At 43.5% G+C, this 19,219-nt stretch overlaps 1 protein-coding gene across 1 annotated transcript; it reads left to right on the forward strand.

Moving 5' to 3' along the window:
* Window positions 1–5,680: 5,680 nt before the first annotated feature.
* On the forward strand, window positions 5,681–6,384 carry LOC147641982 (uncharacterized). The gene is made up of 2 exons (XM_086822088.1): window positions 5,681–5,755; window positions 6,022–6,384. Exons 1-2 carry the CDS (start codon window positions 5,682–5,684, stop codon window positions 6,332–6,334), a joined length of 387 nt encoding a protein of 128 aa, XP_086678214.1. The 5' UTR covers window position 5,681; the 3' UTR covers window positions 6,335–6,384.
* Window positions 6,385–19,219: the final 12,835 nt, after the last annotated feature.

Here is a 19,219-nt window from a genome sequence, read left to right on the forward strand (position 1 = left end):
TGAGCTTCCAAGCATGAAGCAAAAACCACTCGTGGACACGCGTGTGTCATAACAACCAGCCCAGTCAGAATCTGAAAAAGCATGTAAATCTGGCGGCAATGATCCCCCCTTGGGATAAAACAACCCAAGATGCCGAGTACCACTCAAATAGCGAAAGATACGCTTCACTGCCTGCCAATGCTTAATGCCTGGGCTATGCATAAATCTGCTCACCTGTGAGACTGCAAACTGAATGTCTGGCCTCGTAATGCATACATAAATGAGGCAACCAACAGCTGTCTGATAGAGTGTGACATCAAAGTGATCTCCAGCATCATGAAGACTCAACTTCAAACCTGTCTCCATTGGAGTAGCAATAGGCTTGCAGTCTTCAAGGCCAAATCTCCGCAACAATGTTTCAATATACTTTGTCTGACACAAAGCAATACCTCCATCACACTGCTTAAATTGTATCCCCAAATAATGATGCAAATGCCCCAAATCTGACATCTCAAAAGAGGCATTCAAATCAGCCTTAAAATCAGCAATATGACTCTCATTTGGTCCTGTGAGCAGCATGTCATCGACATAGAGAGCAATGATTAGATGTACACCATCCACACGTTTAACATACAAAGTGCTTTCTGTTGGACTATTCTGAAACCCATGTGCAGTCAAATATGCATGTATTTTTTCATACCAAGCTCGTGGAGCTTGCTTTAAACCATATAAAGCCTTTTTTAACCTGCACACTTTGTTTTCCTGCCCTCTTTGAACAAAACCACGAGGCTGCGATACATACACCTCCTCATGCAAATCTCCATTTAAGAACGCAGTCTTTATGTCCAGCTGATGTACATTCCAACCATTATGAGCTGCTAATGCACAGATGCTACGAACAGTGGTCATACGACATGTGGGAGCAAAAGTCTCATCAAAATCAATGCCCTTCTCTTGAGCATAACCTTTTGCAACAAGCCTAGCCTTATGGCGATCCACTGTGCCATCAGGCTTACGCTTCAATTTGTATACCCACTTAGTGCCAATGGCCTTCTTGCCAGGGGGCAAGTCACATAAAGACCATGTACCATTCTTCATAATAGCATCGTATTCTGCTTGCATAGCAGCCATCCAATTTTCTGAACTTTGTGCCTCATCAAATGAAACAGGCTCACTTTCATCGCACATACTAGAAACAGCCAATGCATAACAATCTGACGCATAAGAGGCACCATGAGAGCCAGAACGAGTGCGACTAGACAAAGGGGCATCCAACTTGCTGTCACGCAAAGTCTGCACCAGCCATCTAGGCATATTCCTAGAGCCCTCAATCTCTTGTCTCTCATCCTCAAGTGCATCATGCACATCTGCATCAGATATAGGCTGATCTGTGCCATCATTTAAAACCTGCATAGGCTGAAAAACTGCCTCATGAGGTATTGCACTTGACTGTGCACCACTGAAAAGAGGCAACAATGTATCATAGACATCACGTGAGCTGATATCTGTCTCCTTAGTACATGAAACCAAGGGCTGAACTGCATCTTCCACAAATACAACATCACGGCTAACCAAAATGCGCTTTGTCTGTGGATGATACAAACGATAGCCTTTGCTCTCAGCACTATATCCAACAAAAATACATTTGACAGCTTTGTCATCCAATTTTCTGCGATGTTGCACAGGCACTAATGCATATGCCAGGCAACCAAAAACACGTAAATGGCCAACAGATGGCTTGCGGCTATGCCAAGCCTCATATGGAGTGACAACCTGTAATGCTTTGGTGGGACACCTGTTTAGTACATAAGTGGCACACATGACAGCCTCAAGCCAAAAACCATGTGGTAGACTTTGACTCTTAACCATACATCTTGCCATTTCCATGAGAGACCTGTTTTTTCTCTCAGCCACACCATTTTGCTGTGGTGTATACGGCACTGTACATTGGTGTTTTATCCCACGCTCAGCCAGAAATGCATTAAATTCTGAAGACATATACTCCCCCCCTCGATCTGAACGGAGGGTGCCCATCTTACTTTCTGACACATTTTCAGCCATAACCAAAAACTGTTTGAAGCACAAAAACACTTCGGACTTTGCCTTCAAAGGATATACCCATGCATGCCTGGTAAAATCATCAATGAAAGTCACGAAGTAAAGGTAGTTTCCAAATGATGGAGTTTGCATGGGACCACAAACATCACTGTGAACAAGCTGCAATCTGCGTTCAGCTCTCACTGATCCATCTTTGGGAAAGGAAGCACGCTGCATTTTACCCAATATGCAGCCCTCACAAACATGCTTGACAGGTGCCTCAAGCTTAGGCAAAGAAGACACCATTTCAGATTTCTGCAGGCGCAGCAAACTTGCAAAATTCAGATGACCAAAACGTGCATGCCACAGTTTTGCATCTGAAATAGCCTGCGTATCCATAATAGCACATGCTGAATCCTCTACACATTTGCCATCCATATTGAGCTTATACAGCCCTCGACATAGTGAACCAGATGCTACAATGATGTCACCACAAGAGAGATCATGAACAGTACATCTGTCATCCACAAATTTTACAACCAAACCTGTTTTGGCAAATGCGGAGACTGACAGCAGATTCTTTTTGATCCCTGGCACATACAATGCATCAAAAAGTGTAAAGGTGTTGCCATTTGCAACATTCAGCACAATCTGTCTAACTCCTTCAACGGGATAAGAGGAGTTATTGGCACAAGTGACAGTATTCCCTGTGGGAGCAGACTCAAGGAAAGTGAATAAACTGCGCTGCGAGGTGATATGCTTAGTGGCACCACTGTCAAAGTACCATACATCTGAATCTACTGCAGACATACATGTGTCATGCAAAGATGGGTCATAACTGCACTGCGCATTGAATGCCCATTTTGTATCTAGCACAACATTAGCAGATTCATTGTTAGAAGGAGAGGCATCTGCAACAGCCATACCAGCCTCTTTCTTCTTAGCCTCTTTCGCAGCCAGCTTAGGACACGCTTTGATGACATGATCATTTCCCTTACAGTACTTGCAAAATGTCTTCTGTTTGTCACCCTTCTTCTCATCTTTGTCTTCCTTCTTTGGTTGCGCAGCATTTGCAGATTTCTGCTTACTAGAAGAAAAGCCAGCTTTACCTTTCCCGCTTCTCTGACTAGCAACGAAAGCTTGATCTGCGACACGCATAATATTCCTGTTTTGCCTTGACTGGTCTTCTTGCAGCAAAACAGAAACTAACTCCTCAAATGATAAGGCATTGGGATTGCCTTTCATCATCAAGCGAAGAGTGGAAGCAAAACCCTGATAAGAATCTGGTAGACCATTCAAAACAGTCTGCACAAGTGAACTGTCTGACAGGATTTCATCTGCAGAAATGAGCTGCTCTTTGAAATCCTTGATCTTTGTCAAAAAGCTATCCATAGAATCACCTTCGTTCATATGCTCACTCTCCAACTGTTTTCGGAGATAAGCAACACGAGCCTCATTTCTTGCCTGATACAATGTGGCAAGTACATCCCAAGCATCCTTAGAAGTCCTGCAGGAGCGAATATGTGGGATAATGGTACGTTTGACAGACAGCGCAATCAAGGCATGAGCCTGCGCATCTCTACCATCCCAACGAATCTGCTCTGCTGAAAGTGGTGGTTCTCGAACAGCTGCTACAGCACTTGTGCCTGCACCATCATCAACAGTACCTGTTTCTGATGTGTTTGCAGCATTCCCAGCCACAATAGGACGTGCATCAATACCCTGCACAATGTTCCATAACCCCTTTGCTACCAATACATGTCGCATCATATATGCCCACAATGGATAGTTGGTGCCATCCAACTTATCCTCAGCAGCCAACATGCGGAATACATCATTGTTGTCAGCCATGGCCAATGACTGTACTACTAGATGTAAATGCTGTCTGTAAGAGGTAAACCTGTATAAAATCGACCTGTGCTATGTAGCACAGCCCAAAACAGACGAATGGGCACCTGTCCTGCAGATTTTAATCTTGACAGAAAATCTGCACAATAGGACGATTTTGCCTGCGCAGTACTTGGAATGCAAAAACGGAGGGCGAAATGACTTCAGATCAAAATTCTGAAACGAACAAGCCCTATGGGCATTCCCACGGCATATACTAACCTGCAGACGCTCGTGAAACCTCGTCGCAATCGGAGGAGATGAAGCGGCAGGTGCCGGTGATGCTGCCCGGGAGGAGGAAGCCTGCTCTGATACCAATTGTTGGAATTAGGGTTGCAGGAATGCACACACAACTTCAAGAAGATGAGGAAGCTTGAGCACAACATTGTAGTGTATTATGAGTGCCAAAAATGAAAGATAACCAGCCCTAGAAGATAATGGGCGTATATACAATGCACGGGGGAAAAAACCTCCTAGTGAGGGAAAAAGTGCCCCGGCGGTCCTAAGTGTGTTCACACACATCACTACTATAATATGGTAACACCCTTGTACCGCTTCCTATGCTTCTCTTGCTTGCAGCTCAGTCCCCTTAGCATGAACCAAGCTCTAATACCATGAAGAGATGCAGGGGGGAAGAGTAGATGAAGCTCTTACCCTTGTACCGCTTCCTATGCTTCTCTTGCTTGCAGCTCAGTCCCCTTAGCATGAAGCAGGCTCTAATACCATGAAAAGATGCAGGGGGGAAGAGGGCTTGAGCTCTTGCAAGCACACACATACTCACAAAACCCTAAAAGAGAACACACAAGGTGAGAAGCTGAAAATCTTCTTCTTCTTCACACAACACTCAACACACCATATACAAAGATAAGAGTACACACTATAAAAAGGTACTCAACCAAATACATACTAGGGTTCTCTATAGAGTGAACCCAACTAAATGAGCTGGTGCTATAACTATGCCAGTCTCTAGAATGGTTGTCACACAGCCTGTCATCCCACTGGCTGCATATCACCCATGATCTCACCAACCATGCCAGTGGTGTAAGTGTGGGGCCTATCCTCTAAGTGGGTCATCAGTGTCCACCGCCTCACTAGATGAGCTTGATATCTCAACAAAACAAACATCTATACCAAGCATGCATCCAGTATGCAAGACTCAATAGAACGCAAGCAAGAGAGTTGTGAGGAGAAGGAGAGCTCACAAGTATTCTATTACAAAAGAATGAATTTCCATTGCTCAATATCAAAAATAACTTACATACAAATGACTGGCTTTCACACTAGGCCAAAAACAAAACTTAAGAATAGTTCGGGCCAAGCAAATAACTTATATACAAGTGACAAAAGCCAAGCAAGTATGTATAAGAAGTTAACGACTCCCCTGTTTCATATTAAGCACATGGTAAGGTTAATTTATCAAGTTCAATGTTGTCTTACAAAAGATAGGTGCCCGTTTGAACGCCTTAGGATAAGTCAACAAATTGCACTAGGGACATTTGTAACAAAAAGATGAAGTGTGCACGATGGAAGGCAATGAATAAGCAAAAGGTCAGCTCAAGAAGAAGCATATATACTATTACTAACGGAGCAAAAGGTTTAAAAAAAGCATATATTCTCGATTTTTTTCTAATACGCTTTTGCTCTGTACGTTGAAAGCGTGAAGCCGAATTATCAGAATATACAGGTTGTGCCGCACGCGGTTATTTAAGCATTGCATTTCTTTAAGGGAAGTATACGACCTGCATTTGCTCATTTTTACTTTGCTTTGTGAGCAATCTATGGCAACTCGAGCTTTCTTGTCCTCTGCTGCAGTTAGCTGCTTATATAGCCATCGCCCTAACGGCTTCTGCTGGTGGGGTTTCCCGCTCCCTTACGTCTTGGGTTAACGTTCGGCGCTTTAATGTATTAATATTCACGATGCGCCATCAATTGATTAATCTTAATGATGACCAAATTGATACTCAAGATGCGCCATCAATTGATTAATCTTAATGATGATCACCAAATTGCTATCGCCAATATCGATTAGCGTTAACCATGATTGCGTATATTTTAGCTATTTTATGATTTAATCCAGTCGATTGACTGCTTGAAGCTAAGCTTTGGTTGCAAGCGCAGGTTGAAATCAGCGCGAATATCAAATCAGGTGACCGCTGAAGAGACCGCAAATCGCAACTCTACCTTAGATGATAAGTGCGCTAATCACGATTCGGCGTTTAAGATTGAAGGTCGCATTAGTGCTAATCACGATTCGGCGTTCAAGATTGAAGGTCGCATTAGTGCTGATTATTTTTTGATGGTGAAGGATGATAGCTGCCCTTGGTGGGTTCCAGATCCAATGACAGGTATGTGGTCGCCTGAGGGGGGGCATCCTAAAACCTTCAGCAGCTTCGACGACCAAAAGATATGGCTACGATCAGAAGAAGCCTAATCTCAAGATTATAGTGAATATTACAACCAGTATACAGCTACCTCCCACCTTCCAAGCCTCTAACCCTTGACTTCATGTCAAATACATACCATGTGATGAGCTGATGGTAGCCAGAAATGCTTGTTTGCTAGAACATGTACCTTGGTATATCTAATTATTTTTATCAACGAGTGAACCATGTTGGTTTTTTTTGTTATTATGAGAATCTTGAACACTACTTACTCAGGTACAAAAGCTCCTTACTCTAGCTTGAACACTACTTACTCCAAGTACAAAAGCTAATATTACATTTTTCTCCCAGTGTCCCAAAAAGGAAGCAAAGTGCTCCTCCCAAGGACAAAGAAAAATTGCAAGCAACAAGTAACATGGTATAGAATCCCTATAATGGAGAGAGGGAGTGGTGGTAATCCATATAATGGAGAGAGGGAGTGGTGGAGATTGGGGGGAGAATGAAGGACATTTCCGTATTTCTAAAAAGAGGACACCTATTTAAGATGTACAAGTAATTATCTCTATGCATTCGGCACTACAAGTAAAGTTTAAAAAAATACTAATTGGAAAGGAGACCAAAAAAAAAAAACAAGTGAGAATGGAAAGAGATCTCCCAAAAGGTTTCTTAGAGACTCTTAAGATTTAAAAGTTTGGAATCTAATAGTAAATGAAGTATACACATAACAAAACTCAACACACAAAGGAGTAATTATTATGCAAGAGGTTTCCCAAGCTTCAAGTTTGTGAGAATCTCTCAAGTTCAAAGGCACATGCATGTTTTAAAACAAGAAAATTTATTTTGGGTTTGAAGACATATGCAAAAATTTGAGAACCTCAAGTTCAAAGGCACATGAATATAACTATGCTTTCCAATCACATCACAAAGGACACTCATCATGAATGCAAGTCACTACAAGGGAATGATGGGTTACTAGCTATCAGTTTACCGGCGCGTTAGTTAACGAGCATCAGTATAAGTGGTGGTACACCATGGGAAAATGCATATCATAAAGCACCGGTATATGCGCTAGTATATGCACCGTTAAAACTAGGCCAAAAAAAAAATCTTGCTTTTTTACATACCAAAAAATTGGAGTATAGTCATATTTATAGTCAAAATTACCATATTTGGCCTTTTTGAGCTCATCTATGATATTAAAAATAATGATATTAAAAATGTGTAATTCAATATAAAAAATAAAAATATCACTAGATTCTAATTTTTCTTATACTTTGGAGGATCAAAACTGTCGATGATGGGATAATGATGAAACCTTGCATATGTACACTTGATATTTTTTTCACTTTTATAAAGTTTCAAGGCTAATGGGTGTGTTTATAATATATGGCCACTAATTATCACTCTAGCTAAAATTACACAATTTTGGGAGTACCACCTTAGCAACACAACTGCTGCAAAACTGCCACTTCATACTTCTCTCTACTACGAACAATAATTGTAGTTCAACATAGATAGGCATGTGCATAATTTGGATATCTGAGCTCGAGGATACAGTGGTAGATGTGCGAGGTTACACAATTTCTCTTCTTTATGTGTTGTATCTTGATGCCATACTATACTACCATCCTCCTCACCATGATCCTATGGTCCATGGCTTGTTAATTCTGTAAGTCTAACATCACGTCCATCGTGCTCTCCTCTAGCGTGTCTTGTCGTTGTTAAGATGATTGGATGGGCTCCTATGGAGTACCGTTCCCTGTATATTTTCCCTTCTTCGGTGTCCCATCCTGAAAATAGTATTTGGTAGTGTTCTATCGGTGGCGGCGGCTAGATTTTCATGTAGTTAATAGGCTCATCAAGGGTGTGCAATGGTTTATATGGGACACATTGGGTATTATTGATGATTCATCATATTCTATGCTGAAATTGCCAAGCCATTGTACAGACTACTCATCCGTCTTTGAATGGACTAAAGAATGCTAAGAAGCATATGACAAGTTGAAGAAAGCACTAGTTACTGCACCAATTTTGAGAGCACCCAACTGGGATTTCATATTCTTGCTCCATTCCAAATTCACGTGGCTGACCAGAGAAGGGTCCAACCTGTCGGGACAATCAAGGGAGAACATGCTATTTCAAAAGAGAGTGTACCATTAAAAATTGAGCTTTGATTAACAAATACTCCAAACACTTTCAAGAATACAACCTACAATACATTTTCAATTATTTACTTTTGTTATGGTTTATTTTTTAATCTTATAGTAACTAATTGCTCACATATAGTAGTCAGATGTTCTATTCCACAAATTATTGTCTTGATGTGATCTTAACTACTTAGGTTAGAGTAGTAAAATAGTCTCAGAGCAGGAAACTCATGGAATTAGAAACGGTGAACCCTATGGATTCATGCATAACTCTATTCACACCAAATTTTGACACAAAAAAGTACTATAACATTACTTAGTCATGTTCCCAGGGTGGGGGTGAGAGGAGGTGAGAAGTCCAGGATTTATACATCAAAGTGATTGAACTCTAGAGAACAACCTGAGTAGCAAGTATGAGCAGATGGAGTAGTATCAAGATCCTATTTCATGATCCTATAAGAATCTAATGAAGCAGTTTTTGGAGGACCTCAAAATTGGATATGAGATTCTAGAGCAAGAAATCAATAGGAGAAAGATGAGAGAAACTGAGTAAAAACTTGAGGAAACTATATGGGATTATATCTTGTACATGAAAACCCTAAACTCACGATATTATAATAAATTTAATGACACATAAATGAAGTGATGTTTCTTCATGGGATTAAACAAAAACACTTTAAACAACTTGATCATCATCTCAAATCTTGATTCTTTTTATTAATGTTAAAAATAAATAGTCCATTGAGATGACAACATGATGGAGAATGATAGTGAGATGAAATCTTCATTGGAGCATGCCATGTCCATAACGGTGTGGTTCTTGCTTCAAAGTATAGTCGTGTCTTCAGCAATGTACGAGCATGGCTTCTTTGTTTGACAAGGAATCAGTTGTGTCTTTAAGATGGAATGGTCGTGGCTTCGTGTGGTGAGAAGGGTACGGCCATTTCTTCAACAACGTATGGGCGTGGCTTCTTTGTTTGACAAGGAAACGGTTGTGTCTTCAGGATGGTATAGCCGTGTCTTCAGGATGGTACGGGCATCTCTTCATGCAACTTATTTTTTTTTGGGCACAATGTAAATAGGTTTTGTATCCTAAGGCTATATAGCTAGCACCCCATTTAGAGTTTTGTACTGACTCCTTGCCCAGTTTGCTATAGTGAAAAGGCGGCTCCAATTTGGTTTTGGTGAGGCTGGTAGCTCCATTGGAAGTGTGGAGGCTTTCATGGAGGGAGCAGCTAGGGTTGGAGATGCAAGTGGTTGAGTGGGAGTATGCCGAGGGAGTTGGAGGATAAGTGGTGGGGAGTAGCCAACGTTGAGCGTATATCATTGTCGGAGGACAGTGGACTGCAGTTGGATGGTCAAGGGGTCTTCTTGAAGCTTTTCTTTCCCTTTGTCCTATGCAGTAGTAGTGGTGGTCGTGGTGGAGGCTATCTTGGACTTCCATTGAAGAGTGGGTAACTTTGCGATGATCGGGGTCGGAATGGTTTACCTTGGTTGTTTGAGCACCCAAATTTGTTGATTGCCTTCATAGAAGTTCTGAGCTTGGAGTAGAGGCTTCGGGATCCACCTATAACAAGTAGGCGTTGGGCAAGGAGGCCGAGGCTATGGGCGATGCTGGGTCAGTCTTGGGAAGTGTTTTTGCCGAAGGTTTTCATGTACCTTGTGGACTTGTGGTTGTCAAATTGGGGACCGTCCGAGAGGTACGAGGAGCTAGTTTTACTGGTGTGTGAGCTTGGGAAGTGGATTGGCAAGGGATCCACAGAGTTGTAGCACCTTCATAATATCCTTGGGCTATGAAAAGCTTCTTGGGTACCCACTGGCGAGAGTTCCTACCTTGTGTGTCTCAAGGTTGAAGGTGTTCCTAGGGTGGGTTAAGCTTACTAGTGGGGTTGGTGAACGGGGTTAGCAACCGTGGTGGCATTTTTTAGGCAGGTTCGGGCAACTGAGCCGAGTTGGGTGTTGATGAGGGTGAGTGAGGTAATTGGTTATTCACAAGGGAGATAGGCCTCTTCTTAATAAGCGGCATGGTTCTATATTGGTCAAAGAACAAAGTGATAGCGGTTAGAGGAGTGCGGTTATCAACTTGGGGTGGATTATTGGAGGGCAAGGATTCGTTGTCTATCATTAGAACACTAACTTGGTTGGAGGCCCAGCTGCAGGGTGGCAGTCCTTGAGTCCCAATGGAATTAGAAGCAAAGGTTGTGCCCCATCCATCCGCACCCTAGAAGAATTTCTTCACTCATGGTTCATGCAGGCATCACATAAAACTTCTCTTCCAAGGGGTTATTTCCAATGTGGAACAAAGTTGTGATTGTGCCTAAACATTGAACCAATTGTGAGGCCACTGTGGTGACTGTTTGACTAGGTGTCTTTTAATGAGGGCCTCCCGAGGGAGAGCCATGTGTCATAAGACATCAAGTTGTGATTAGCTCCTATGTCGACAAGAGCCAGTTTTTGGTGAAACTTGTCGAGGTGGTCATTCCTAACCACAACCACATGGGTTTCACTTCCTTGACTTCTTCTTTGAGGTCCACTACTTACTTGGGCCATGTTGACCATGATGTTTTTTCCCCGACGCTTTGCTTACCGCTCTTTGGCTTCCCGTTGGGCTATTTCTTTCATCTCTTCATGCTGTTTTTTTGCTATTTTTGGCATGGATGGCCCTTAGTACGGTTTTAGTGAGTGGGCCATAGTAGCGTTTCAGTTTGCTACTATTGAAGTATCCTGCCATCTCGATGTTGTCGAGCGTTTCTATGTGCACCATGCCTTGCGGGGTTATCTCGGTGACTAGGAAAGTCCTAAGCCTCTAAATTTGAGTTTCTTTTGTGGTTTTTTGTGCTATAGAGGAGGACCATGTCACCCTCCTTCATTTGTTTATTGTTGAGTTGGTCGTCGTCAAACCACTATTTATGCCTCGGTTTTTCTACAATCATGTTGTATACCACAAGGAGGTGTGTTTCATCGAGCTGTTCTATCTCGAACAAGTGACAACTGAGGAAATTGCTTGTGAGTTTCTCTTGTACTACAATTCTCAAGCTAGATACCAAAAACTCCATAGGCATGACCGCTTCAATAACATAGGTTAACTGAAGGGTGTTGCATTTGTGGCTGCCCTGTAGGATGTGCGATATTCCAAAAGTGCACGTAATTTTTGTTCCCAATCATTGTGTGGCTGGCCTCAACTGTTTTGGTTAGGATGGCACAAAGGCCTTTATTTGTCCTCTCGGTTTGGCCAATTGCTTAAAGGGTAGTAAGGGGAAGACTTTCTGTGGTTGACTAGGAATTCTTATAAAACAAGAATTGTATCACTTGATTAACAAAGTGTGTGCCATTGTAACTCACGATCTCAAGAGGGCATCCAAAAATTCATAAAGGAACTTAGTAATGGAACTTGCGTGTGGGTGGCCCTGGCTTCGACCCATTTAGTGCAATAGTCTATGGCCGTTATAATGTATCAAGCTTGAGTGTATCGAGCCGCTAGACTAATGGGTCCTACGAAATCAATACCCCATTTTTCAAATGGTTGTAAGGACACGACAGGGGTCAAGGGCATATAGTCCTTAAAGCATGAAATTGCCACTCATTGGCATTCATCACCTCTTTAACATATTATGTTGCATCATCCGTCAAGGTGGGCCACCATAGCCCTGTTATGAGGATGTTGTGAGCAGTGAAGTGCCCCCATCCTCCACAGGCAGAGTGGGCCTCTTCTAAAAGGAAGACATACTCGTCTTCATGGAAATAGCTTCTTACAATTTTGTCCTTCCCTTGCTTGTAAAGTTGTCCCACAATCAATTGATATAGGGAGCTACTTTTTTAATGAGGCGCCTTGCTCGATATTTGTTGAGGAGTGGATCAATGGGTAGGCCGTTGACAAGGAAGTGTACAACCTCCTCTCCCCATTTAAGAATTAAGTACAGTTGGAACAAAGTGACATCGGGTAAGTCTTCATCGACTCCCACAGTTGAAATTAAGCAAAGTTGGAACAAAGCGGCATCTGGCAAGTCGTCCATCGACTCCCATCGGCAATGCATGACATGTGGTTAGCCACGACATGCTCTGAGCCCTTCCGCAAAGTTGGAACAAAGCGGCATCTGGCAAGTCGTCCATCGACTCCCATCGGCAATGCGTGACATGTGGTTAGCCACGACATGCTCTGAGCCCTTCCGCACCATGACGATAAAGTCGAACAACTCAAGAAATATTAGCAACCATCTAGTGATCCTACCAGTCGTGTAGGGTTTATTCACTGGAAAAAGGAGGGCTTGGTGGTCTACAAAGAAGATGAATTGAGTTGCTAGAAGATAATGGTGAAATTTTTTGACTGTGTAGCCCATCGCTAACCCCTCTCTTTCAGTGGTAGTATAGTTGCATTTTGCCTCGTTGAGTTGGTGAGCGATTGGAAAAACTAATAGGGAAATCTCTTTTATGTTCACTGGGTTGAGCCAACACACACCCAATTACAAAGGCATTGATATGGACATGAAATATGATGTCCCAATTGGGGGACCTCAAAATGGGAGCGCTTTTGCCAAGGCTTTCTTCAGGGTGTTATACGCGTGTTGGCATTCTTCTGTCCACTTAAAGATAATTAGAAGTCCATAAAGCGGGCGAGAAATTTTGGCGTACATAAAGATGAAACACCTATAGTACCCAATATGTCCCATGAAGCGCTGGACTCCTTTGAAGTTGGTCGGTGGTGGGAGCTCAAGGATGAGTTGCTTGCCAAGGCTTTCTTCAGGGTGTTATACGCCTATTTTGGCATTCTTTTGTCCACTCAAAGATGATTAGAAGTCCATAAAGGGAGTGAGCAATGTCGACGTATATAAAGATGAAACGTCAATAGTACCCAACATGTCCCATGAAGCACTAGACTCCTTTGAAGTTGGTCGGTGGTGGTAGCCCAAGGATGAAACGTCAATAGTGCCCAACATGTCCCATGAAGCACTAGACTCCTTTGAAGTTGGTCGGTGGTGGTAGCCCAAGGATGAGTTGCACCTTGCTGTCATCTATGGAGATTCCTTGTTTTGAGACAATGTGTCCCAAGATGACGAACCTAGAATTGGCATTTGATAGAGTTCAGGGAGATTCGGTAGAGCCAACATCTCTCTAACACTTTCCGTAAGCATTCTTGGTGTGCTTTCCAAGTGGAATTGACACAAAGGTCGTCCATGAAGACTTTAAGGAATTTTCGTTAGATACTCCTTGTAGGTTATGCACATTAGACATTGGAAGGTGCATCGGGAATTGGTTAGCCCAAAGGGCATGATACGATATGCATATGTGTGCACCATTTAGTTGTGAAGGCTATCTTGTGTTGATCCTTTGGATTAATCAACACTTAGTTATAGCCAGAGAATCCATCAAGGAAGTTGTAGGCTTCCTTCCTACGACTCTCTCAAGCACATGCTCGTGAAGGGTAAAGGATAGTGATCCCGCATTGTCGTGGCATTGACCTTTTTGAGGTCTACACACACTCACACTTTTCCATTCTTCTTGGGCACTATCACTATGGGTGAGACCCATTATGTGTGCTCTATCTCATAGATGAATCCAGCATCTATGAGTGTCAATTTCCTCCTCGACCATCTTGGAGTATTTAGAATTCATGCGGGGGTGTGTTGTATGCTTTACTAGTCTCGCTCTGTCCACTATAAGGATGGTATGTTTGACCACTTCAGGAGGTATACCCTTCATAATATATGTGTACTTCCAGGCAAAGCAATCCTAGAATTCTATGAGAAGAGCGATCAGATCTTTTTCTTCTTCATCCAAGAGGTTATCCACTATGTAGATATGTCTCAGATCTTTCCCCGGGGGGGTGCCATGTTAACTTCTTTAACCTTGGCTAGACGATTATAAGATGTCCCTGGTTCCCTTTGTGGGTCCTTTGGGCCGAGTCATATTACATGAAACGATCATCCAACTTGAAGGTTCTAAGGTTTTTAGGGCCTTGTTTAGTCTCCTCTTCTTTAGCGCTTTCTTCTTCTACCAATTTCTTGGCCTCCTTTTTTGCAAGCGCTAACTTTTTGTTTCGTGCCTTGCACGCAGAGAGCGGCAAAGCTTTTGGGGTTCAAGTTGGGAAACAACAAGTTCCTTTCTTTTGGGGAGGGGATTGTTTGGATCACAAAGGTGGCCTTGCCGAGCTTCTTTAGCCAAACTTGATTGAAGTACTCATGTGCTTCAACCGCCCCTACATATTTTAGCGAATGTACGTCGGAGTCAATAGGGAAGACGTATGCCTCCCCCTGGGGAACTCGTTGGGTTTACGAGTTCTATGCAGATGGTTCCCTCATAATGGTTCCTTATTGTTGTCATTTTCACGCTCATGATTGGTGATTTTAGGCAAACATGTCTGGGCTCTATGTATTCATCTTTGTTTGTCTCATTAGAGTTGTTAAGCTCTGTAGGCTCTTGCATTCCTACCCCTAGGCATCCATCCATTCAATCTTTTAAATCCTTCCATAAGCTCGGGCTACCTTAGAGTAAGGTGCGAATGGGGATTTGGATTTGAGAAGAGAGAAAGGAGGAGAAAGGAGGAGAGACTTGCAATGTCCCTAGGAACTGATGCAGTTTCTTGGGTTGGATCATCTTTATCTATTTTGAGGCTTTTGAGGTTAAGGTACTGGGACCTTGGAGTAAGGTGTGAATGGGGATTTGGATTTGAGAAGAGAGAAAGGAGGAGAGACCTGCAATGTCCCTAGGAACGGATGCAGTTTCTTGCGTTGGATCATCTTTATCTATTTTGAGGCTCTTGAGGTTAAGGTACTGGGACCTGGACTTCTGTATCTGTTCTTTTCAAGCGGTCACCCCCTAGGTTTTTGAGATATTCTGCCACTAGATTTCCCTAGTGTGGGGTATACGACAGTGTGTGCTGCTCCTCGAGGGAGTCTCTCTGAGGGGGTGATTGGTCTTGGAAATCTCTAGTATGCTCCTGAGCTTCCTTATAGTAGGTCACATGTTGGAAACCGAAGGGCATGTTTGGAGGTATGTTGTCGGAGGATCATGCTATAGTTAAGCTTGACAATCCCTCACTAGATCTTAAGCTACCTTTAGCCTTTCCTTTTCTTCTATGGGGTTGGGGTATTCAGCTAACTTCGTGGATAGCTAGTTAGGATCAATCGGCTCTTTGGCTAGGGGGTTGGAGGTAGCAGTTGCTCCTCTTCAAATGAAGAGGTTGATGCATTGGTGGTCGTTTCGTCTTCAGACCCGCTTTCTATGACTACGCGGCTATCCCCTTTTCTCTGGGATAGAACTTTTGTGTGACCTGGGTGTCCCTAATTTTACGAGGTCGAGGTTGTTGCAGCGTGAGCTACAGCCCTTTTTCTATTTTGCAATCTAGTCATTGCGTTAACAGGGACTGTGTGGATGAAGCCATCTCTTACACTTAGCATCTTAATGCTGGTGCTAGGATTAGCTTCATGGACTTTCCCTGTTGTGCCTGCTCTCATCGAGCAGTCCTTGTACATATGGTCAATTCCGCACCCTATGCATAGAGGGGTTAAGGTGGAAGCACTCACTGGGGTACTTGCCGTTCCTTTTTTAATCGGAGACTTAGCTACTCTATGGGTCCTGTTGCGCACAATGATAATATTTGCATGGGTGGTCTTGCTTAGCCATGTTGTTCAAGTCCCTCCCCCACGGGTTTGGGGTGGCTAGGTATATAGGGTACATCTGGTCTCCCTCCATCACATAGTGGCTTAGAATCTGGGAGGGTGTACTGCTTGATTAAAGGAGCTCGAAGGTGATCCCTTTAGTAGCTTCCCCCTCATCACCTTCTTCAAAGATTTCAGTCAAGGTTAACTAGCCAGGGGTGATTCGAGGAGGTAATTAGGGTTGTGGAGAGGGAGTACCGGCGGGGGGGATGGTAAGGGCATTTCTGGTACCCTAAGAATTCCTCTCTGGGCCACTTCATGGCCTGGTTGAGGTGCATTATGAAGTGCAGGTGCTGCCAAGGCCAATGGTTGCCTGGTTTGCTTGTAAGGCTTGAGGCAAGGCTCAGGCTTAAGCAGCTCTTTGCTGGTACCAATTTACAATTTCATGATTGCCCCATCTTTGGCACAATAAGTGCAGTAGAGAGTGGGACGAGGTCTCAAATGTGAACACTCCGTGCTAGTATGGTTAGCTCAACAAATCGAGCACCACACTAGTTCCCTCTTGGGGTAAATATGGGGTTGGCCGACTCGATCCAGTTCTCCAATGCTGGGTCATCTGCTGCATTAATACCATAGCTAGCTATTCAACTTGTTGTCCAAAGGTGGACTCCTTGCTTTTCCCGTTAGATCTTATGTTGGTTATTTTGAAGGAAGCCATGGACGTGTCCTCCTATAGTTCTCAGGAACACTTTTCCTTGAAATTATCCTCAAAGTCTATAGCACTCCTGCAGCATTGCTCAAAGGAAGTATGGGCTAGAGCATACAAGGAATTATCCAAGGATACATTGTCTAGGCCCTTCAAGGAATCTCCCGATCAACCTTTCATCAGAGAATATATCTCTGTCGCTCTACAGCACAGCGGGAATGGAGATACCTTACCTGGTTGATGTAGTCCCGGATGGTTTCCCCATCCTTCTGTTTGCCACGTTATGCAGTTGCTCAACTGGACTCCATCAGGTCCCTTGGTGATAGTATCCAACTTTGAAGGCCTCTTTCAAGTCTTTAAAGGTGGCATTATCCTCTACCTTTAGGTATCTAAACCACTGGCTAGTATTGCCATCTAGGGTTAGGCCAAAGGCACTCACCTTGACTTGATCATCCATGTGGCCGAACACCTCACTTGGTGATCCACTTAGAGATGTTGGTTGGTTTGTTTTGATCTTGTTTTGGCCCTTATGGGGGCTGAACTGGTGTTGGCGCAGTGTGATTCTTTCCGACAGCTACCCCCCTCCCTATTTCCATGGCTATCAACATTTTAGGGGTTAGTCATGTCATGGCTGGAGTGGGTGCTAGTTGGGATAAGATAGGTGGGGGAGCTAGGCCAAGGGGATAATATACCATTGGGGGTCCTTGTCTCAAGGGAGTACTAGTCTGTTCTTCTTCATAAGGTCCCATATGGTATCCACCAGGGTGTACCCCGCAAGGCGGGTACTGTTAGTATATTGGTGTCATGGGTTGATATGATTGGGTTAGGTAGGCTCTCTCTCTTTGATATGTCATTTCAGGCCCCTGGAGAGATGGTTCTTGACCTAGGTTTAACACTAGCCTCCTACGGTCTTGGTATGAATTGGCCGTTCCAGTGGTGGGCATTTCCCCCTAGACTGGTGGATTAGTCTAGGTTGGGTTACTTTCACTTTGCCCCATTTTTGTTCCCTAGTCTAGAGGCAATATGGGCTCTCTTTCAAGCTGGTGTTCCATGCCTCTTTCCCTAGGATGTGGGTTATCTAACTCTGTGTTTCCCAGGATAAAGCTTCGGAGTCTTGAAACATGGCTTCTTTGTGAATGAGTAGGGAATGTTGGGTCTTGCTCTAAGGCAAGTGGTCTGTCCATGCACTGGGCTACCATTCCTCCTGTCTCTAAGTCAGGGGTAGTACGTCCCATGCTAGGATGCTACTCACTCTCACTAGTGCTATCAAAGACCAACACCATTTGGCTCCATGTTGTATCGACCAAAGGGTCTGATCTTATGAGAGAGGGAGTATCAGGAGGATTTATGTCATCGGACAGAGGGTTGTTTTGCACCAATTTCCCCGAATGTAAGTGCATAAATGTGAGAAATAGTAGTGTTGGGCCCCTCTGTGTGGACAGTCTCTGTTTTTTTGTGTGGAAGGTACGACCGTACGTTGATTAATACACGGGCATATTCTTGGAAGATGGAATGGGCATACACTTTTGGAAAGACACGAACGTGTCTACTAGAAGAGTACATGCGTTTGCTTAGGAGGTGGAAGATACAGGTATGCGCTTATTATATGAAGATTAAGACATGGGCGTGTCTTGAGATAAGGACACGGGCATGTCTTAAGGGGAGGTACAGGTGTGTCTTGAGGAAAGGTACATGCAAATGTTGAAGAAAACCAAAATTGATAAACTTCAAGAGCAAAGTTAAGGCACTTACTTGTGTCTCCTACATCCGATGAAGACTCCCAAGCTCCTCATGCTCCATTGCTTCATTGAACTCCATAGTTGAAGTAGACAAAATCAACAGCAAATAAACATACCAAACAAACAACCACCACTAGTGTATTTGCACACTCCAACCGTGCTATGCAATGACTCTAGAAAAGTAGTCGATTATGGAGGACCCTAAGCTTAATGCCGATCCCCAACACAGCGGCACCAAGGATGTTAACCAAGTCAACATAGTACCTTGCACAAGAGAGGGAGAGAAGAAGAGAAATATGCCATGAAAGGGTCGGTTCGGAGACTAGCACACTTAGCCAACCCTACTGAGGGTTAACTCCCCGATGTGAGGCCGCTAGGGGCTCACTCCACCTCCACTTGTGTCACTTAAATGGAGCCTCACAATCTAGGTAGTGAATCTAGGTAGTGAGCAAAGAGGAGGGGGCTATGGAGAGCTTTACCTCAACTCAATGTCAATGTGTATGCAAGAGGGATCTTGAGAAGAAGATAAGAAGAGGGACAAGACAAGACAAGACAAGACAAGACAAGAATCATCCACTCCATGCACACACCACAATCAAGCAAGCAAGCATTCACCAATACAATCTTACCACCATAGCCACAAGAGAGTGAGAGAAGGCAAGACTCAATTGTGATAATGGGATTGTCCCTTTTCATATTTCATAAATCACTTATATACATGAGCTCTCTTTTTACAATGGTGGCTGCC

Source organism: Cibotium barometz, chromosome 1, assembly GCF_041138505.1.
Source record: "Cibotium barometz isolate CiBa-2024 chromosome 1, ASM4113850v1, whole genome shotgun sequence".
In the NCBI taxonomy this organism is placed as follows: Eukaryota; Viridiplantae; Streptophyta; class Polypodiopsida; order Cyatheales; family Cibotiaceae; genus Cibotium; species Cibotium barometz.